This window comes from Vulpes vulpes, chromosome 10 (assembly GCF_048418805.1).
Source record: "Vulpes vulpes isolate BD-2025 chromosome 10, VulVul3, whole genome shotgun sequence".
Classification (NCBI taxonomy): domain Eukaryota; kingdom Metazoa; phylum Chordata; class Mammalia; order Carnivora; family Canidae; genus Vulpes; species Vulpes vulpes.
In genome coordinates, this window is record NC_132789.1 from 71,990,774 (window position 1) to 72,013,759 (window position 22,986).

General features: G+C 41.2%; 1 protein-coding gene across 2 annotated transcripts in view; it reads left to right on the forward strand.

Moving 5' to 3' along the window:
- Positions 1-22,986, forward strand: part of PLXNC1 (plexin C1) — a 137,930-nt gene that overhangs the window by 48,944 nt on the left and 66,000 nt on the right. For both annotated transcript variants that reach the window (XM_072724580.1, XM_025992362.2), the window contains exons 5-9: positions 7,026-7,137; positions 14,947-15,100; positions 18,565-18,652; positions 20,564-20,666; positions 20,809-20,910. In XM_072724580.1, coding sequence (XP_072580681.1) covers positions 7,026-7,137; positions 14,947-15,100; positions 18,565-18,652; positions 20,564-20,666; positions 20,809-20,910 — 559 coding nt within the window. The remainder of the gene's footprint in view (positions 1-7,025; positions 7,138-14,946; positions 15,101-18,564; positions 18,653-20,563; positions 20,667-20,808; positions 20,911-22,986) is intronic.

Consider the following 22,986-nt stretch of genomic DNA (forward strand, 5'->3'; position numbering starts at 1 on the left):
GAAAGGCCTGAAGTTTTGTCATTTGATCCACTCTTTGAATTATTACTCATTGACCAAGATCAGGCCGTATTTCCCAGCATGCATGACTAGAACTTCTAAAAAAAAATGTTGGAAGATATTGCATCATTCATTCCTGTCTTGAAAAGTTACAAAGCATGCCGGCATAGTCAAGGCTCTGAGAAATCCTGCAACAGAGAAATTCATTTAATTTTATTTGGCCAGCGTCTCCCAGACCTCTTAGCAATAGAACCCTACCTTAAACTTAACACTTCAAACAACCCAAAGAACACTGTTGTTTTCTGGGAAGTGACTAAAACCTATCTTTTACTATATGGTCCATGTGCTATCCTGGGAAGCCTTTGGAAGCTTTGAGGAATTTGGCACCAGGCACAAAAGCATGGACGCCAGTGCCAGACTGCTGAGGTTCACACTGTGCCACCTGACCACTGCACCTCCAGTTTCCTCATCCGTGTGATGGACCTGATTAATAATAATAATAGTAGTAGTAGTAGTAATAATAGTAATAATAATACCTGCTTCCTGAGGTGGTTGTGAGAATCAATGAGTTAATTTCTGCAAAGCCCTGGGAGCAGCACCTGGCCTGTGGGAAGGGCTCAGTGAGCGTCAGCTTTCTTGCAAGGCCACAGAGGCACATAAGTGAGACCGCAGGAGTAGCCCTCCACCTGCTAACTCTGTGACCTTGGGAGAGTGATATGGTGCCTCCTGCACTCAGTTTCCCCCATCTGTAAAGTAGGGACAATGATCATTCTTACTGCATAGCTTTGTTATGAAGAATAAATGAATCAAATCATGTGAAAGAATGTGGCCTGGTGTATTAGATGGTTTCATTTTTTTTAAGTCTTCTAAATGGTCTCTGTTATTAGCATAATTTTATCATGTAAATTGCCTTTCAGCTCCAGGTTTTCCTCTTCCCCAGCACATTATTTGGATCTGGTATTTTGGCATTGCCCTTTCCTGACTCTGAAGGCCTTGAATTCAGGGTGTAGTCGGCCACTGATGGCCTCCTGTCTTCTATTCGGTCCAGTTTGGTTTCTTCATCTCCTGGACTGGGGATCACCAGGAGAAGGTCCTCTGTGCCTTTCCTACAAATACAGACATCTGAAATCACTCAGCAGAAGACCTTGGGGTGCTCTTGTAGTGAAACCTTCCCCCAGTGTGGGCGCAGCCTCTTGTTCCCTGAAAGAGAAGCTGGGTTGTTCCCTTGCTAAAAGTTTTCTGATACTGTATCAGTCTAGAATCTTTGGAAGAGGTTACACCAACCCCACATTCAAGCCAATTACCTGGTATTTAGCTATCGGTTTCCTTCGGGGACTGTCTGCTCTTGGTGAACAATTAGATTAGGGGATGCTGATGAATTTCGAGTGGCAGGAAGTAGAAGTTATGTTTCTGAGTTCAGAGTTTCTATTTCAAGGTTGAGTAAGTGGGCTTTTTGAGGTCGGTGGCAGGGAGGATGCCACCTCCTCCCCTGCACTGGCCCTTTCTGGAACCTTCCAGGTGCATGTGGGTTCTGAGTGTGAGGTTTAATGTCCACTTGATTCCTCTGGGCGCTCCAGGTGGCAGGGCAGGGTCGGTCAGAGGCTGTCTCCAGAGGAAGGGCCATGACACCGCGTTGTAGATTGTGACCTTGGAATGGATGCCAGGGACCCAGCAGAGACAGCAGGTGTAGTAGTTTCCTTTGGAAAGAGATCACCCTAGGGTGGAGCTGCTGGCAAGGGGTCCAGTTGGCCCCATCGGAGCCCTGGGGGCTCTCTGACCTGAGGCCGGGACACTGGGCCCTGCTGGTCACAAGAAAAGGTCACAAGAATTTAGGAGGGATCCTAAATTCTGTTAGGATTTTGGACAATTTTTGCACAGTGAGAAGCTCTGGGTTGCTCTCTGGGCTTCCCAAAAGGGAAAAGCTAACTCAAAGATTGCAAACTGTTAAATATTCCAGCATGTTGCCCACCTCATTGGATAGTGTACCTCGAAAAGTAGGTGAGAAAGGGCTTCCTTTTTCCCAGGTTGTCAAAATGCTAATGACAGAAGAGCTCACTTATGTGCCAAAATTCACTTTCCTTTTTTTTTTTTTTTTTAAGATTTTATTTATTTATTCATGAGAGACACACAGAAAGAGAGAGAGGCAGAGACATAGGCAGAGGGAGAAGCAGGCTCCATGCAGGGAGCTAGATGCAGGACTCCATCCCAGGTCTCCAGGATCATGCCCTGGCCTGAAGGCGGCGCTAAACCTCTGAGCCACCCGGGCTGCCCCAAAATTCACTTTCATACTAGTTTTTCAGTGCTTTAATATCTGTCACTTAAATTTTAAGACTCATGTTTACAAAGTTACTACTGTAACTTCACTGAAACTGAATTGTGGGATTGAAGCTTTTGGCTTACTATAGCATTTATTACACTACTTAATTCAGTAAATAGGTAAAAGTAGCCTTCAGTTTATATTATTTTACATGTTTTTACCTGTAGTTATGAGTGTGAATTTACCTGGGTACTGAGATGGACAAATAAACTCTCACTGAACAAGAAAAAGAGAGAGAGAGATTAAGGCCTAATAGAGTCAGATTCCAAGGTCCCCCAGCCCAGCACATGGGCATTTTACCTGCCTGGGAACTTCAACTACTTTTCAGAAGTGGGTCTCTCTCTTCTTTATGTTGGCATGAAAACAATTAATAATTTAAATCCTACCCATTAAAAAACCAGAAATACTGTATAAATACAATAGTATAGTAATAAATTTAAGAGTGGATCCAGCTGGGCACTGTTCCCAGACTACCAGCTGAGCAGAAACACAAATAAGTAAAGTAGAAGAAAAACTGCTATATAATGCAAATGGCTGCAATCTCATTGTTTCCTTGCTACTCTTTATTGCAAATATGTAGCATTGAAGTTACATTATGGATAAATAGGCTTTGTGGGCTAACCTGGAGACCTAATCACAGTTTATAACATTATTTCTAGGGGAAGAAAAGTGTATTCTAAATTACAAACAGATAGGTAGCAAGCAGATTGGAGGTGAGTGTGCAATAGATTTGTAAATTGGGGGCCTCTTGGGATTTTAACCTGTAGATGCATGTTTTGTACTCAAGGCTAGTGATCGATGAAAATCAGAGGCCTCTCACACGCCCCCCTCACCCTCAAGTCTTTGCTATCTTTCAACCTAGAGACTCTGCCTGACTTTCTTTAATCTCTGTCCCTGGGATGCCTAACCTGGCCCAGCCTCACCCTCCTCCCCAGCCACTGTTGAGGCCCCAGGAAGCCAGGAGGAACTCTGAATGTCTTTGCCCTTTCACACCTTATTAAGTGGGTAGTTAGGGTTCATAGGAGGCCATGCAGCAGGGTGGCCAAGTGGGTGGCTCTGCAGGCACACTTCTATCACTTGTGGCTGTGTGACGTTGGCATGTTATTGCACTTCTCTGAGCCTCTGTCTCATGCCTATAGAACGAGGTGGTTGTGAGGACTAGAGCAGGAGGGCCACCTGTAAGCACTCAGACCAATGCCTGGTGTGGGGCAGCGCTCTCTCCTTGCTACCTCCTGCTGGGGTAGGAACTCAGGGATATTTGGGTGTTTAGACAGATTTCCATGAACCCGGGAAGCAAACCCATTCTAGGAAACTATGTTCTGAATTCCAAACAGCAAACTTAAAGGCAAGTGTCTGGAACCTTCTGTTCAAGAGTGGAGGCCTGGATAGGTTTTGAACATACTTCTTCATGAGTCGGAGGTGGGGGGGGGGGGGGACCATGTACTTATATAGTTGAGTGGGCAATATCGAACTCTGTTATTATTTTGAGTAGATGAAGCCCTATAGCACATTTAATAGCAAACTAATAAGAATGAGCCTTCCTAACTAGCTTTCTTCATTAAAGTATTTTTGCATAAAGTGTTGTTGTTGTTGTTGTTTTTAATTTCTGATCTGGGTTTTTTTTTTTCTTTAGGTAATCTTTTCTTTGCATTGAGCTGGTTCTGTTTCCTGATTTGCGAATAGGCTAGTGTCTCCATGTTGGCCATAGGGTGTAGGCATGAGCTCTCCCTGGAAATAGGACTGGAAAAAGAAAATAGTGATTGGGAGTCTTAGGACTTTTGGTTAGACCCTCAGTAGAGGATGGGGCAGGAGCAGTAACACAGAGGAAGGGAAGCAAATCCATTGCTTGCTGTTCTCTCCAGAATGTGCTCATTCTAATCCGAATCCAATTTTCGTCTCATCTGGGGTCTGAAGAAATTGAAATGAAGCCACTTAAGAGATCAGCCTACCTGAGAGCACCTCACTGAGGATCAGCCTCACCAAGAGTCATGTCCAACCATGAGATTTTAATTTCATTTGGGCAAGGGGCTTAAGTGTCTGTGCCACCTGACCGTTGCTTTTGTGATACATAGGAGTAAGAATGGTAGCTTTCGAAAGGGATGGTTTCAAAATAACTGCTTTTGTTTTAGTAAAATGGGGAGGGGGGCTCTAAGATCTGCTCCCCCTCCTTAAGAAATTTGAATGTGTGGGTAACATGCTGTCATGAAGATTTTATAATTTGCAATATTGCAGAAGTAATAAGATACTGTTGTTGGTTGACCATCTGGTTGTACATTCTTGATGTCACAGTTTGCTGTTTTATTTTTTAAATTTTATTATTTTTACTGGCGAGAAGCAAGAAATGGGAGTTTAGAAATTTCAGAGGTGTTTTAGAAACAAGAAATATATGTTTAATTGCTTAACATGGCTAGATTTTGTTGCTACCTTGTACAAAATAGGAAGTAAAAGGTTCACTATATATTTTTTCTTTTCTTTTCTTTTTTTTCTTCTCAAAAGATAAATTGAAAACTTCTAGTCTGTTTCTTCTCTGGCCCCAGATTTGAACTTTGAGCTTACAGTAACAGTAGTCTCTTTATCATAACTAAGAGTCAGACATACGTTATAAGAAAACTTTAGAAAGAAAAATCACCAACAGAAGGGACCTACAGCGATTTCATATTTCATCCATCCATTCAAAAAATATTTATTGAAACCCAGTATTTGCATATCATGCTGCCAGACATTGAGAGATTTGCTGAAGAAATCTTAAAGACATCCTCTCTTCCTTTGAGGAGCTTAGAGCTCACTTGGGGGAGAAATGACACCGACATACGAAACAGTTAAGTTGTAATTCAACACAGCATATGATTAAATACCAAAATGTGCGGTTCCGGCAAGAAATGCTACAGGAGTTCAGCAAAGGGAGTGATAACTCAGTGGCACTACTGTGTTCTGCCTACAAATTGGCAAATTGCAGCACTATTTGTATGAAATGTTTTACACTTGTTTTTTTGGCAGCCCTTAGGCCTTGACTTCCAGGCAGCATTAAGAGCCTACGACAATATTTGTACTCCAGTCTCTCTAGAACTGGCTTTTTGTTTTGTTTTTCTAATAGACGGAGGAAGTGCCTTACACAAACCAGAGTGCCCGAGAGAGGCAGGTAGTTTTGACAGTCATAACCTCTTTCAAACCCAGAAGAAGGAACCAGCTCCGTCATTCTGTTTTTCAGTCCAGCCTCACTCGTCCCTGGGTGGCACCCTCTCCCTCATACCGACCGACGGTTTAATTTGAACTTAATGTCCGTGACGGACGAGCTAGCCATCAAGGGTCAGATAAATTTATGGCTTTGGAGAACTGCTGATGAAAATCCCCACGGTCAGGACGTTGGAGAAGGAACCAATACAGATGTAGGGGAGTTTGGACACAGATGTGATCCCTGCAAGCAGGGCTCCCCAACACTTGCTCGGAGTACTGTGCCCGGGGATGATGTTTAATGAAACTCACCGGCTTCCTGTTCTATTTTTGTCATATTCAAATTAGCACAGAGCTCAAAGATGAAGCCATGAGGCCTAAATTCTAACAAATGAAAAAAAAAAAAAAAAAAAGGAGAGAAGAGGAAGAAGAGGAAGTAAAAATGCTTGTGAAGTCAGCATACCCTTTCGGGAGACCACATCCCACTCCACTCCGACCCTTACAGGGACTCCCCACAGATGAAAGCCTTTATCACTTGGTTGCTTTTCGATCTCGTGATTCACAAATTTTCCATTTCTTTGAAAACGTACTGTCACTGGTTCTCCTCTACCCCTCCATTTTAACCTCAGGCCCTGACGAGGCATAGATATAACAGAGATGTTTTGGTCTTTTCTTGATATTATCCAATGGAACATTCATGGAGTTCAACCCCTTTGAGAATAACACAACCCTGGCTGTTCGTCCTTTCTGTGGGGTTGCTGGCCCTTCTGGTGGGGCAGGAGTTCCCAACTGAGCATGACTTGGAGTGGCCAAGACATCCTGCAGAGGAGGCCTCTCACTCCTCAGCTCCTGGTCATGTTTATTAGAGGCATTGGCCCTGGTCACAGATTAAGATTTCTCTGGGCCATCCTCTGAGCTGACAGACTTGGGAAAATAGCCCTGGAAAGTGTTGCACCCATATCTTTTGATATAATTGGGTGTCTGTCTAAATAAATGTTCTGTAGCAGATGGTTATGGAATGGCTTATCACATTCTTGGGAGGACTCTGCCCTTGAAATATTTATATTTAATTATCATACTACAAGCACAAGATGGCTTCATTATTTTTCTAATAAAAAAAAGATTTTCTCTGTGGGTTGATATTCTGGGAATGAATCACAAACCTAAAATTTATACTATATGTAAACCCTTTCTTGGGCTGTTCTGTGCACCAGGGTTTTCTAGAAGGGAGCACTTTAATTTTAGAATCCAGAGAGGATGAGCTTTGGGTGTGTTTGGCGATGTCATCCTGAGAGATGCCGCAGGAGCCAAAGTTCAGCGTGTTGTCTACGTTTGTTCTCTGCTCGTGGACTTGATGGAAAAAATGCTTGGCTGTTGTCCTGTTGCTTTTCATGGTTTTAGCATCATGTTCCTATTCTCGTCCAAAATCAATAATCCTCTGTACAAAGCCTGGCATTCTGTACTGAAGCCAAGTATGAGAAAGTTTTAACTAATGCATGTGTGGGGTTGCTGTTTTGTTGCCTTTTCCTTTTTTTGATAGGTGTACTTTTAAAGAAGACTGTGTAAATCCAGAGTATGAAAACTGGCTGGATATTTCATCTGGAGCTAAAAAATGCCCTCAAATTAACCTATTTCGAAGCAGCAAAGATAAGGTAAGAGGAAAGATTTTAAATCGTCTCTATTGTCTCATTTTGCACCACTGATGCCAACTTCCTTCTGTGTGTAAAATATCTACTAGCATTAAATAAGCTTAGTTAGGAGAGTCCATTTATTTAGTTACTAATATTGAGAGCCTGACAAATGCCATACGCTCTGCAAGAAGACATATGTCATGGAGTTTGTCATCTTGTAGAGCTGAGGAGGATTCTCATCCATTGAATTTAAAGAAAAAATGGACTATTCATGTGTAGTAGAAAAATGTATTGATAAAAAAAGTTCAGATTCATGGTCAACAAGAGTCCTTAAATGCAACTTAAGTATAGAATTTTGTTTTATGGTCCTTTCTCTAATTTGTTTAAGCTTCTCCTGATAGCTATCTTATATACATGTCTTTAAGCAGTACTGGTAGGGCAAGAAACCACTATGGGCAGTGAGTATTATGAATTGGGTCCCTTGGAAAGCCAGTGGGCTTTTGTTATGGGCGTACTACCATTGGCAGCTCTTCGCCCTGTCATTGGATGAGAGAAAGGATGCAATGGGCAGCATATTCAAGCATCTTCTGGTTCACACACCATCCATACCCTGTGGGAATACGGAATTCCTGCTTTGTAATCTCAGTGGTGCTGTAAGGAGGCATTTTCTCCCTAATTATAGTTCTTATATTATGAATAATTATACAGAATCCCCATCAGCAGCCAGTTGACCTGTCTGCTGAGCCCACTCTGTTTTATTTGAATGCCACATTAACAAGGAAATGGGCCACTTTCTCTTTTCCCATACACTTTGCCATTTCAAATAGCAAGAACCATACCACTTAAGATGATTTAACATTTAATAAAGGAGAGCCAGAGCATTTAATGAGTGATAAATAATAAAAGAATAAAGCTTTCAAGTCATAAGTGATCAGAACTTACGGATTTAAAGTTATTTGGCTATTGTCACTTTCTATTGTCTTCCAGCAGGTTGGGGTGCGGGGTTGAGAAAAGAACTTTCAAAACCTTCATCCAAACCTCCACCAACCCTGAGTCAGAGTGAAAAAACTGTGTGAAAAAGATGCTGAGGTATCTCAGCATAGGCGTGATCAAATTTTTCTCTTATCAGTCTGAAAAATAGCTAACTTTGATGTTAATAGAGAATGATAAAAAAAAAAAAATACCAGTATGTTTGAAAACCCAGGACTCTGATAAATGGTTAAGATTACCCTAGGAAATTTTTTTATCGTTTTGAAAATTTTAAGGGTGACACTTCAGCTAAATGTAGTAAGGGAAAGTAGCTTGTTCATTATATAAAAGATGCTGCTTATGTAATTTGCTTACCTATCTTTGGATTCACTGCTATAAACTAATCACCATTTCTATCTAGTTTGGAGCATTGCAAAAAAAAATATTTACCACCCAAACAACCACTAGTGCTTTCTTCTCTACCCTGAGTCCCACTGTGGTTTACCCCAATCCCTGTACAGCCTTCCCACATAACCATCACCTTACTGTCTCCAGCTACCATCACTGTCAAGGTAAAGGAGATAAGAATTTACTAATCTGAATGAAGTTCATCTTTAAAACCAACTTTGGACCGATTATTTTAATAACATTGATAAGACATGTGATACCATCTTTTAGTTATACTGTTTCAAAATATTTCCTACCCTTATGGTCATCTGTGACTTACCTGAAAGTTCCAGATCTTTGTTGATTTAAATAACACCTGATCCTGATCTACAGAGATGATAGTCAAAGAGTGTTAGCTACCTGCCCACCATACGCTTAGTAACATTCTAGTAACTTTCAGAGTACAGAAAGACCCTGATATAATGCAGAGCCTCTGCTTCCAAGAAGCATCATCTCTTTACACAAAACAATTAGAAGATTGTATATCCTCATCCTCATTACAGAATCGGCATTAACAAGAGATAATTGGAGCAATCCCAGTTGGCTTGGAGGGATTTCGTGAGGTTTTGTTGAGCAAAAACAGCAAGATGCAGAAAAGTATGTGTAGCATGATCTTGTATTGATCAAAAACTCAATATATGCTATTGATATATATAGCATATATGATATGCTATTGATATAGCATGATCTTCTGTATATGTTTATGTCTCTATATAACTATTTGCGCATGGAGAAAATTATGAAAGAATTCTTACTAGGTCATAAACATGAGCTCTTCTGATGGTATGACTGATGATGTGGTGAGAGGGAAGGCCAAGGCAAGTAGGAAAAAAAAAACCAAGAAAAATGAAATTCTCACATTCACACAAAAGGATGTGTGCCATCCCATTTTTGCATTATGTAATGTTGTTTATATACCTACAAAGAGATTGTAACAATCAGGAAAAACAGCTTATACTAATAAAAACAGAAAAGACCTAGAAATAGAAGTGTTTCTTGCAAACAACAGGACTCTTAAAGCAGAGACTCTAGAAACGTTCTTTTACAAATAAGAATGGAAAACAACATATTTCACCATCCCTGATACAACCAGCATCATTTTTAAAGTTGGGTCTAGTGTAGTATTACAAGAGACAAGTTATAGAAATGACTATGGGAACATAATAGGTAAAAAATATCACTATTTGCTCATCTTAAGTGGTTGTGATCTTCAAAACCTAAATATATTAGGTTTTTAAATTATTCAAATTAAAAGTAAAATATAAGGGCTAAATGTTCATTGAACATTCAAATATCAATAATTTTAGGAGTTAAGGTCAATTAATCAAAGATCACATTCATTAAAAACAACCAAAATATTCAGGCATAAACTTAAAGGGTGGGGTGTATACCTTATATTTTAAAATTTACTAGGAGGTGAATGTTGAAGACAGCTACCAAAAATAGTAATTTGGACTATGCAATAGTTTAAGCAATTCCTTCTAATAGTAATTAGATAGTTGAGGCTCATGATAGGGAAACTTTATCAATTAAAAACAAACATAAATAAAAATAAAAACAAAAACATGCAAAGTACATTCTTGGAAGCTACGAAAAACATCATGAATATATCCAGACAGGGGATCCCTGGGTGGCGCAGCGGTTTGGCGCCTGCCTTTGGCCCAGGGCGCAATCCTGGAGACCCGGGATTGAATCCCACATCAGGCTCCCGGTGCATGGAGCCTGCTTCTCCCTCTGCCTGTGTCTCTGCCTCTCTCTCTCTCTCTCTCTGTGACTACCATAAATAAATTAAAAAAAAAATTAAAGATTAAAAAAAAAAAAGAAATGAATATATCCAGACACAGTATATGTTTCTGGGTAGGAAAATATCATAAAAATGTTATTTCTTCCTTAACCTATTTTCTAGATTACATGTCATCCCAGTGAAGATTTGGTTAGACTTTTTTCTTACAAGTACTATAAAATTCAGCTGGAATAATATGAACTGGTCAAGAATATTCAAAATGTATTTTCAAATAACAGAAATGTGTTTAAGCTAGACCATTTCCATATGATTATAAACTTGTAGATGACAACAATAACTCAATCCATGATTCTGTTTAAAAGTAGGAATACAGATCCTGGGAATAAGCTTCAAAGCTCAGAAATGAATGTAAAAATTGTAAAGATTAGATATCATAAAGAGGAAACATGAGAATTATTTCAAAAAAGGTGCTGAGACAACAGACTTAAAATATGGAAACCTAACTTAATTCACATTGTACATTAAATATAAAAATTTAAATTAAGAAATTCATATAAAAAGCTAACACTTAACAGAAAACAGAAATGAGTACTAGACAATTGGAAGTATAATTTTCTTAGCTCTAAAGCAATGTAGTATGCAACAACAAAGGAAAAATACTTGTGTACTTGACATTTAAAAATACACAACAAAGGAGATAACTATAGCACAATTCAGGAAAACATTTGTAACAGGCAAGATATTAATTGGAACATATTAAAACCAGGAGAAACTGGGATCCCTGGGTGGCGCAGCGGTTTGGCGCCTGCCTTTGGCCCAGGGCGCGATCCTGGAGACCTGGGATCGAGTCCCACGTGGGGCTCCCGGTGCATGGAGCCTGCTTCTCCCTCTGCCTGTGTCTCTGCCTCTCTCTCTCTCTCTCTGTGACTATCATAAAAAAAATAACAAATAAAAAAAAATAAAAAAATAAAAATAAAAAAAAAATAAAACCAGGAGAAACTAAACAAAAAAATACCAGGACACCAAAGAGTGGGCAAAGGCGTATCTTCTCACAAGAGGAGGTTCAGAGAATTAGACATAGTTAGGGGAATACGTTCAGCTTCACTAGTTATCTAATAAATATAAATTAAAATGATAAGGTTTGCTAACACCTGGCATTGGCAATGCCAATTAGCGCAACCTTTTTGGAGTGCAATTTGGTGTTCTGTTTCAAAAGCCATGAGTGTATTCATTCTGTTTGAAACACTAATTCCAGGCTTCGAATCCTGAAGAAGTAACGATGTCTTTTGAAAGATGAAAAACCGTAAGCATGCAGATGCCATGGCAGTAGCTTTGTAGACCGAGAAACCTGGAAATCACCCAGCTGTTTGGCAATAAGCGAAATGGTTAGGTAGACTGAGCTGCTAGGATGTTGTGCAGCAAGCTCTCTGGTGCCGTGGGCCTTACCAGCTAATTGACATTCACACTTTCTATCTCCTCTGACTCTGTGTCTTCCTCCCTCTCTATCCAGCTTAGTTGGAGGAGCTGTCAACCTGGTAGAAGGATTCCCAAGTTGGGTTTATTAAGCCAAGGTGTCAGCTTTTTATCCATACTTGCCCCTGGAACCCACACTCACACAAAAATGCCTTCAGCTCCCTGGCTACCCTCTCCTTCCACTGCGCTTGAAAAAAACTGGCTATTTTCAGATCAATTCCAACGTGGCTTCTGCCCCAGTGTTCCCCTGGAACTGTTCTTGCTGAGGTCACTAGTGAACTCCCTGTAGTCATCCCAGCAGATGCTATAAGCCCTCCTCTTATTTGGCCTGTTGTCTGGTTCTTGAAACCCTTTCTCCCATTGAACAACTCCCCCCTCCCCCCTCCCCCGGCATACCCTATCCATGCTCTCTTTCTTCTCTCCAGCCATGCCTCAGCCTCCTTTGCTGGCTTCTTCTTTTCTTGACTCTAAACACTAGAGTTGTTTTAGACCTAGTTTGGGCTCTTCCTGTCTTTAGCCTTCTACTTTGTCTATAGACCATTTTATCTACTCTGTGTCTTCATATCTCATCTCTGTGTTCATGTCTCCTTTATCTCTAGCCCAGATTTTTTCTCTGAGTTACAGGCCTATATCTAACTTGACATATCTCTTGATTATTACACAAGTATCTTGAACTATACACATCCTAAATTGGAATCTTGCATTTTTCAACACAAATCTGCTTCCATCCATCCATTTTTCTTACCAGAAATCCTCCATATTCCAAATGCCCTACTTCCAGTCCCACCCCATTTTACTTCTAAAGGGTCTCTTAAATCTGTCAGTTCTTTCCATCTCCACTGTACCATCCTATCCAGGCTTATATCCCCTCTTGAAGATCTCTTCGTACTGCATGGCTCTCCAGTTTCTGAAAAGTGGACATCCCCACGTTTCTGCTAGACTCTAAGCTTTTTGAGGGCAAGAACCATAGCTATTTGGTTCACTAAAGAATTTAACACCTTGCACAGCATCAGCACATGCTAAGATCTTGATAACTAGGGAACAAATAAATGCAGTGATTACAGTTACATAAAAACTATATGAGAACCAGAAAGAAGTGTGGAAAATTTTAAATGAGTAAAGGATTTAAAAAAGATTTCTGATCCTATTGTTATAGTGTTTGAGTAATGAAATAAATTCAAGTCCTGTGTGAATACAGGATAACACGTGATGTGATCGTGTGCTGAGATGGGTTTGCAGATAGAATTGCTGGGTTGAAGAAGGCGACATGAATGAGAGCTCAGCCATATGTTGGAGGTGAGCTAAGAGGAACAGTTTGGGCTTTGTTGTTATGTTCAAGTCTGCTGGAGATGGTTGTACTTCAGTCAAAGCTGGATTATACGAATTTGCCTTTTCCAGCAAGATTTTATGGCTGAGAAACAATGTTTTTAAAATGGAAAGATGGCATGGACACTAGGACTAAATTAGATAGAGCAAGCTTATCTGAGGACAAGAGATAGCAGAGTTTGAGGTTGGCCATACGGAAAGTCTGAGTGAGAGTCAGAAGTATCACAGAGGATGGACACCTCCCGAGTTGTCTGGGAGCATAGCTCTTCATCACAGGTGACAGGGTGTCCACTTCCTCTGCTCCCATCTTCCTAACGCTTAGACCATCTTCCCGCCAGATCCCCTTCATACACCTGCTGCAAAGGTGGTCCACCACTGGCATATTAATTCCTTGAATTTCCTTTTTTTTCTGATCTTCATTTTCTTTTTTTACAACTGAAATATAATCACATCTAACATTGTGTAAGTTTAAGATGTACAACAGGTTGGTTTGGTACATTGATATATTGCCATGTAATTACCACCGTAACATTAGCTAATACCTCTATCCCATCACATTACATTTTCTTTTGTGTGGTGGAATAATTTTCCAACCTGAGAACTGGCTGCTTTGTTTCTTTAGATAATTCATTTGGGAAAAAGCTGCTTTTGGGGAAATTTCAAGATTTTTTGTTTGTGTCCATTTGTGTACACACACATACACATAGCCTCCCTCCCTAAAATTCTGATCATGTTTTAGTGCAAACATCATCTTAATTTTAAAAGTAGATTTCATAGGTCATCTTCTTTATAACTAAAGACATTATCAATAAGGAATAAAGAAATGAAAAAATGCATCTTAGCACCTGAGAAATCAAGGTACATCCTCTTAAATAAACGCTGGCCCAAACAGAAAAAAATGAAAAAAAAAATAATGTGTTTGGATGGGAATACTTAATATCACAAATATATAAGATCTTCTAAAATTGTTGCATATGTTTAGTACAATTCCAATTAAACTCATAGTCTCCTCAACCCATTTGGGTAAGATGATTGTAAAATTTACCTGCAAGAGTAATAACTAGGAGATGCTAAGAAAATTATGAAAATATAAAGACAGATTTGCCTTTTCAAATGTTAAATGTTATTTAAAATAATAGTAGCAAAAGCTTGACATTGGAATAGAAGTGTATCAATAGATAATCAGAACAGAGCAGGATTCAGAAATCTATTCCACATATGTGGTAATTTAATATATTAAACTGAAAGTGGTATTTCAGTTCAGTGGGGAAAGGAGGGTATTTTTTAAGTAAACGGTTATGACTTAGCTGATTAACCATCTGGGTAAAAATAAACTTGGGCCCTCATCTCATACTATATATAAAAATAAGTTCCAAACAGATCACAAATAGAAATTTAAAAAACAAAGATGGTGGAACAATTTTATAATTGTCTATAAGCAAAGTTTGGGAATAACTTCAGAACCAAGGCAAAAACATGATGACATAAAAACACATTGTGTGAGGTAAAAGATACCACACATACAAGTTGCAAGACAAACAGATTAGGAGACAATATGTGTCAGAAATAGAACAGATAGGGATTATATATATATATATATATATATATATATATATATATATATATATAGTACAGAGAGCTCTTAAAAACTGATAAGAAAAATACAGAGCAAAAAAATGGTCCAAGAATATGAATATGTGATTCACAAAAGGGCAGATCACATAGGCCACCAAACGTCTCTTTACATCAGCAGTCTGAGAAGTTCTCCTTCTGTGGCATGTCCAAGGGCACGTTCACTTGAGGCTCTAGGATGGATGGAGAGGGTACAAAAGCAATTACTTGGTTCCTGAATCATCATCTTCCTCGCACAGACTACAGTGACTGTGGTGGGAAGCTTCCCTCCGAGACACTCAGACTGGGAGTGTGTGGTGAAGAACCCGGACACGGGCAGGCAGCTCTGCAAGGGTAGAAGTCCTCCAGACAAGATATGCACATGCAGCATCCCAACCAGAGCAACCTACAAGGGTAAGCAGATTCTTCACTGTTTTTTGGTTTGAAAGTGAGGAAGGCAAAAGGACCTCCCAAGTTCAGATGGTCCATGAAGCGAGTTGAAAGTGAGAGAATCTGTATAGACCCACCCTCTGCCATCCCCCTGCCCGCCCCTCCATGGTGTTCACCTCCACTTGGCCTCATCCTGCGACTCTAGGGTCCCACTCTGACATCTGAGTGAAGAATGATCGAGGAGGGTAGGCTGGATAGGAGAGCGGGGTAAAGCTAGAGACCATTGGGCAGACCCTACCCAAATGGTTCAGAGAATTCAGAGAGCTAAAAAGCTGAGAATGCCCTTGACGAGATGAGGAAATAGAACAGCTAATGTTCTATCACCTTAAGATCATTACATCCATTCAGAAAGGAAGTATTTATTGAAAATCTACTATGTGTCGGGCACTGTGCTAGGTGTAGGGATACAGTGACCAAAAAAGACAGATCTGGTCCTTGCTCCCAGTATCTATAGCCTCTTGGGGAGTAGAGTCAAGTAAATTACCTGTTACAATGCAGTGTGTAGGTGAAGGCAACATAGAGAACCATGGGATGCCTAGGAAAGGAGGGGGTGGCTGGGGTGAACAAGGAAAGCTTCCTAGAGGATAAGTGGAGCCAGGGAGAAGGGGGAAGAGTATTCTAGGCAGAGACCAACTAGTATAATGGCTGGAAAGAGAGAAAAGGCTCTTGAAGAGCCCAGAGAGGTTCTACGTGGTTAAGGCAAATGAGGTAGGGTCAGTGGAAAGCAGAGCAACAGGAAGTGGCTACCAAAGAAGGCACAGAATGTCTGGTGCAGAGGAGCCATTTCCAACCCATAAATTTTTGTTGAATGAATGGCCGCAGGTGGAGGATGCCTAGGGGAGGAAAGGAGTGAGTTCTGAAAAATCAGATAGAAGGAAAGCTGTTTGGAGTGATCCTGGTGAGGGTGACCATGAGAGCTGGTGCTGAGAGACAGGCATGGAGAGAAGTGGATGGATAGATTCCAGAGACAGGAAGGAGTTATAGTGGATACACTGAGGATTCAAGAACCCCTGTGGGTGAGAAAGATTAGAAGTAGGGTCCCATTGTTGGTACAGACCTCCTAAAATGGGTGAAGATCACAAGGGAGCAGAGTTTTGTGGCGAGAGCTGGTGTTACTCCTCCATTAATTCCAAATCCCTCCAGATGGAATTTGGTGCACCAGGCCAGAGACCCAAGCTTAAAAAATGCCTCTCAGCTGTGGAGCTCTTCTTGGTGGTTGTTTGGGATCAAATTGCTTGGAAAATTATTTCAATTCGCCACTTTTCTTTGTTTACAGTATTGTAGCCTTTGTGATATACTTCTAGTTAATTTTGCTCATTATAATGCAGATCATACTCATGTATAAAATCTGGTTTTCAAGTATTTGAGATCACCCCGTAAAGCTGTTTGGCTGCTTTTATTTTATTTTATTTTATTTATTTTATTTTATTTTATTTTATTTTATTTTTTTATTTTATTTAAAAATTTTTAAAATTTTTGTATATTTTTTATTGGAGTTCGATTTGCCAACATATAGTATAACACCCATTGCTCATCCCGTCAAGTACCCTCTTAGTGCCCGTCACCCAGTCCACCCTGTTTGCTTTTAGAGCCTCCATCACTTGCCCCAACCTCTGCCTGCCCTTTTCTTTGAATGCCTTGCAGTGCGTATTCTGAGCCAGCAAACAAACTCACGTCCCACCTCTTGCACTCAGCCAGCCAGTGGTCATTGCCAAGCCTCTGTCTGTGCCCTCACCCCTTTCATCAAATCCCATTGCCTTTGTCCTTGGAAATGTTGGAAGAAAAGTCACCTCCTTCATAAGTGTTCAGGCTACTCCACCCCCACCAGGACCCCCATCTTGGTAGCAGGGTGCTATGTGGAACACAGACCACTCGTGGGACATTTCCTTGACTGTCGAGTCATTAGGTGGCTTTTCCACCTAAGCCATTTTATCTCTAGCAGAGCAACTGTAAATGCTACCAGAGCAGAGATCAAATATTTTCATTTCCGTGTGATATTTCCCAGTAGTGTTTTGTGCATAGCCAACATGAAGAATAGTACAACTTTTCCTGGTGTTCGTCCCTGAACATTGTAGACTCTGCTGAAATGTATTTTCCCAGGGAGTCTCTTGTGCTGCCGGCCCGTATGTCCGTTCTACTAACATTTACAAGGGGCTGTGCAAATGCCCTTGCTGAGAGGTCACACCAGCCCTCTAGACCTCCTTGTGTTTACAGCAAAGGGTTAGCCTTTCACATATGATCACTGAATGTGAGCAGAATTTTATGTGGCCTCCTGGCTTTTAGAATGAATTTTATCACTGTAGAGAAGTGTCTTACGGTGAGGGTTCTCAGACGTTGGCAATCACACGCTAATAAAATTTCAGTAAGAAACATAAGGCTGCCAACAAACTTAGGCCAACTTCTTATTTGGTCAGGGAAAGCCTTTCATTTTTAAAGTATCATCCTCTGTCTCCATTAACTCATAAAAAGAAGACTGTATCCTACCAAATGGATGACCGTGAAAACCTCACAGAGTAGCCCTGGTCCCTGGACACAGTAGCCTCTGAAAGGTGCTGCTCCAGGCTGCGGCACCCAAACCCAGCTGTATACAGTTGTTTCATGGGGGCATCATTGCCAACCACAGAGTCCCAGGTGCTCTCCAGGTGTGGTGAGTCACGATATCCAGGAGCATGGCTCTGGGATCTATTCTCATGATTTTCTGAAGTGATTCTGATACGCCACCACTGGGTTGGGGAATCACCTTGAGTAGAATAAAGTTAAAGACATACAGGAACAATAACAGTTCTGTAATGCTGATTGAACATGTTTTTTTTTTTCTTTTTTAATCTTTCTTGTCACATTATTCTTTTGTGGGCTTTCTACCCCATGAGTACATTTTCTAAAGCAAATAAGAAAACTTTTTTTGTTGTAGATTTGGCAACAGTTGCCTCCAACAAGATCATGGAGCCCAGCCCATGGGAAGCACACTTAGAGTTTGTTGGGCAAATATTGATAGTATGGATTTTGCTGAAGGTACAGGGTTTTCGTCTGTAACGTTCTGGTTATCGTGTTCTAGGCAGTTCTTGCTCGGTGACTTGTTTTATTCTTATACTGTGGCCAATTACAGGCTGAGATAGTGATCCCGGGGAGAGTATGAGATGTAAATGGGCTGTAAAATGGCTTTTTCCTAGTGATTATCCATGGGAGGCTTGGAACGGGAGGTGGGCCCCGGTCTGTTTGGAGGCTTGCGCTGTGCACTTTGGCTGCCTGATGTGAATGGCCCACGGGAAGGAACCACATACTGATTGAAATGTTAGCGAACAGCTGGCAACCCCCCCCCCATCCTCTATGCAAAGGAGGCAAAAATACTTATTTTTTTGCATTTACAGCTTTGCTTGACGATAGTGGGACTCTACCATAAATGACATTTTTTTTCCCCTTTGCTCCAGATGTTTTAGTTGTCAACGTGACGTTCTCCATGGATTCTTGGCATTTATCAAAAAGATTCAACTTTACCAACTGCTCATCATTAAGAGAGTAAGATTTTATTTGAAATTTAAATATTCTCTCATTGGTTTTAATTTATTTCCTTGCTTTAGTCCTCCATTTCCTCCATCAAGAACTCTTTTGTGGAGTAGAATTTTCTAAAGTGCCTTGAGGGGTATGGCCTAAGGGGAGGTAGGAGGACCCTGAGCTAATAAGCTGACCTGTTCAAACCCTAATAAGTAAGGTGGGGCAGCCAAGGAGCAAACAACTGTGTTTAAGCGTTCCTACCCATGGGGAGGGAAATGCGTTTTCACCAGACCAAGAGGCACCTTGAAGTGAGTACAGCAAAAGGAGTGCTGCTGTGTTCTCCCCTGATCTGAACAGCTTTGGGAATTTGAGTGGAAGCAGAGGGTGCGAGCATGAGGCAAGGGAAATCATCAAAGAGGACAAGATGAAATCGCTTTCGTGGAGAGAACATGTTAGTCCTCCCCTCCCTTTTCTTACCGCCTTTGGCCATGTTGGGGTATGCCCCCCACCGAGTGAGTTAGGGCCACACCTCACTCCTTCCTTGCTTCTAAAGCAGAGAGAAGACAGGGAGGACCTGTGTTTCTCAGTTTCCTGATTTTCCGGTTGAAAGATGGGACAGAGGTTCCCATGGAAACCACCGGAAGCTGTATTATTAGTGATTCTATAGCTCATCCAGGAGTTCGATTGACCAAGTATGTGGGTCTTGAATGCGAGTTTCTTTTGGCCTGGCCTGGCCTGGGAACCGCTGCTGCTCTGGGGAAAACGAGTCGGGCCTGAAGCGGGGTTGGGGGGCCCGCTCTACAGCTAGTCCACCAGGGGCGCCCGGCCTCGGTCTTGGCCACAGCGGCTCTCCTCAGGAGGGATCCGGTTCGTTATTTCTAATAATCTGGATGGGTTTAGGGAGGGGGAGAGGGGTTTAAACACAAAGCAGGCCACCCAGCCCGTGCAGGGGCCCTGGGTCCCAGGGTCCTGGTGATGGGGCTGCAGACGGGGGGCTGAGTGTGCTCCTGGCTGGGCTGGAGTCCGTCCCTCTGTCCCTCCCTTGGCAGAGTGGTCGGTTGGGGACCCGCACCCGAGGGCAGGGGTGCGAAGGAACGTCTGCACCCCGCTTCTAGCTCACCTAGGTGGCTGGATGAACTCTCCAAGCGAGCCTGCCTTCTCTTCTCCCATCGAAACTGCAGTTTGCCTCCATCAGAGGCACAGGATGCTTTGGCATTTCTTGAAGAATCTATAAAATACGGACAATGTCCCCACTCCTCACACTGGCCCTCCCACTCCCCCAGGCCCTCCCATGGCTGTGTTTCGGGACCAGCCTCAGTTTCTCTTTTTAATCGTTCCTTCAACTCCGATTTTCCTAGGAGGGTGCTTTCCAAGCCCTCTACTCTTACCTCCCGCAATAGGTTATTTGATCAGTAGACAGTTCTTCCTTCGTTTGATTAAAAAGCAAACAGTGGCACCCCATTCTGTCTCCTTGTCAGGCCACACATGTGGTCTGGCATCTTCCAAACCAGGGGTGGGGTGGGATGCTCATCTAGGGGTGGACACGGGGAGCTCGGTCTCCAGAGGGAGACTTACCTGAGGGTAGACAAATAGCAGAACCAGATTCAGAAACAGCCAGTGAGTGCCTGTTATCTACCTGCAGCGCAGCAGGTGACCCCAGCTTCAGGTTTCCATGGCAACATCCTGCAGGCCTGATGACAGTCCAGAGCCTGGAGGGCTGCCCAGAGCAGGGCACAAAGTAGGGGCTCCATCCCCAGCCTCAGAGGACTGTCCTCTGTCCTCTGGGTTTATCAGTCTGTCCAGGGGTTGGGTTTTTTTTTTTTTTTCTTCTTCTTTTTCTTTTAAATGCTTGCACACTGAATCGCAGAGGGAAATGCTAGGATATGAACATTTTCCTAAAAATGCAGGAATTAAGTTGGCTTTCCGTGTTACCAGATGCCCAGTATGTATTGGAACTGGCTGTGCATGGTGTAAAAGTGAGAGAAAGTGTATCCACCCCTTCACGGCTTGTGACCCTTCTGATTACAAGAGAAACCAGGTAAAGTATCATTTTTGGTATTACAGGGTTTAACCAAAAATAAGTGGCTGTGACCCACCCAGTCCCCATCTGTCTTTCGTGTTTGTTTCAAACTCTAAATTTCCCACCTGTTTGGTTGTTGAAGGGATATTCTTCATTTCAGGAACACTGTCAAGTTGCTGTTGAGAAATGGGTACCATCCAAGACAGCAGGAGAAGGAAGATTCCTGGAGAGTAAGAGTAACAGGACCACTCAGGGCTTGCAGGTCAGACCCTGTTTTTTATACTCAGAACAGAAAAAAAAATTCCCCTTTTACATGACAATAACAACTCCTACTACCTTGGGTTCCTTTTAAAAATTCCCTGTTTTACTTTCTACCAAAATCCCTTTTTTTTTACCTTTGATTTTTAACCAAGTTTCACTTAATTGGCTCAATACATCAAAGGCTGCACACTCACATAAAAGAAATTAAAATTCTGTAATCATGAAAAATGATATTGTTCCAGTAGGAGTAAAATTTTAAAGGTGACTTTGCAGGCTCACTCTGGAGGAGTTAGGAGGAAGCCGATAGCACACAGCACTGAAGGCTTTCAATCCGAACCACTTACTACGGTTGCATTTCTGGGGGGTTATGTGGGGTAAGGGGAGTCTATGCAAAGTGTACAAACTAACCTCATTCAGATTGCCTCAGTCTTTACTTTGTGGAGGTGATCTGACTCATAATCAATAGTGCCAAAACAAAGAGTGGTTTCTTATGAAATATATAGAGAAATACTTCTCTCCGTTTCCCCCCAAATTTTCTTCTTGGAAAAATATTTTCCATGAAATTTCCTTTGAAATTCCTCTTAGTTTCTTCATAGCAAATCATCAAGCTGAACCAACAGACACATTTGAAAAGAATGGATATGACAATGTCAATGTTTCTGGGCAGAGAATAGTGGCTGTGCTCAGAGTGGCTGGCTTCACGGAGCCGACAGGAGTTAATTGAGCATGTACTATGTGGTGACAAACAAAAAAGGATACGCTCTGGCTTTTATTAGTCTGGAGGTCTAGCTGCAGCAGACAAATTGAAAATCAACATTTCTTTTTCTAAAAAAGGCTCAGTTTTCTATTTCATGACTAATCTCTGGCTTTGGTTTATCCATTTGCTGTTATTTAAGGTCAAGTGCCAATATAGATAAGTGGCACACTTTTAATCACTACTGAAAAGTTGATAGTAACTTTAGGTGAATAACTAACAGGCAGAGGGAATGTGAATCAAAGTGGATTATGAAGTTAATTAAAGGCATCAGAAAGGCTTGGTGTGCCAATATATCCAGATTTGAAGTCTTTGAGGTTTTATTAAGTGATGGACTACTCTTCTCTTTCCACTGGTTTATAAAACTAAGACATGATGACAGGTATTTGGATCAAGGAGGCAGTGGCTTTTTAACAAAATTAAACTTCTCTTTTGTTGTTTTGGTTGTTTCTTTTCTATTTGAGTAAGATGGACCTAACAAAAGTTACCATCTTTGCCATTTCTAAGTGTATGGTTCAGTGTTAAGGACATGCAATGTTGTGCAACCATCACCACATTCCATCTTCAGAACAAATTTCAACTCGCAAAACAGAAACTTTGTACCCATTAAAAATAACTTCCCATTTTTACTTCCCACCCCTCACTCCAGCCCTTGGCAACCACCATTCTACTTCCTGTCTCTATAGATTTGATTACACTAGGTACTTCATACAAGTAGAAGCATGTAAGAATTGTCCTTTTGCGGCTGGTTTATTTCATTTGATATAACGTCCTCAAGGTTCATCCATATTATAGCATGGAACATGATTTCTTCCTCTATAAGTCTGAAAAATATTGCACTATACATATATACTACATTTCATTTATCCATTCCCCTGTGGATGGATACTTGGGTTGCTTCAACCTTTTGGCTATTATAAATAATGCTACTATAAACATCAGTGTACAGATCATCTCTTGGAGACCCTGTTTTCAAATATTTTGGGTGTATATCCAAAAAGAGGAATTGACAAATCATATGGTAATTCTATTTTTAAAATAGCTATTTTTCATAGTGTTCTCCTGTATTACATTGCCACCAACAGTGTATTAGCATTCCAGTTTCTCCACATCCTTCCAACTCTTGTTATTTTTGTTTTATTGTTATTGTTGTTGTTTTTATGGTAGCCATCCTAAGTGGGTGGAAGGTGGTATCTCATTGTGGTTTTGAGTTGTATTTCCCTAAAGATTAGTGATATTGAGCATCTTTTATTTTATTTTATTTTTAAAATTTATTTATGATAGTCACACACACACACACACACAGAGAGAGAGAGAGAGAGA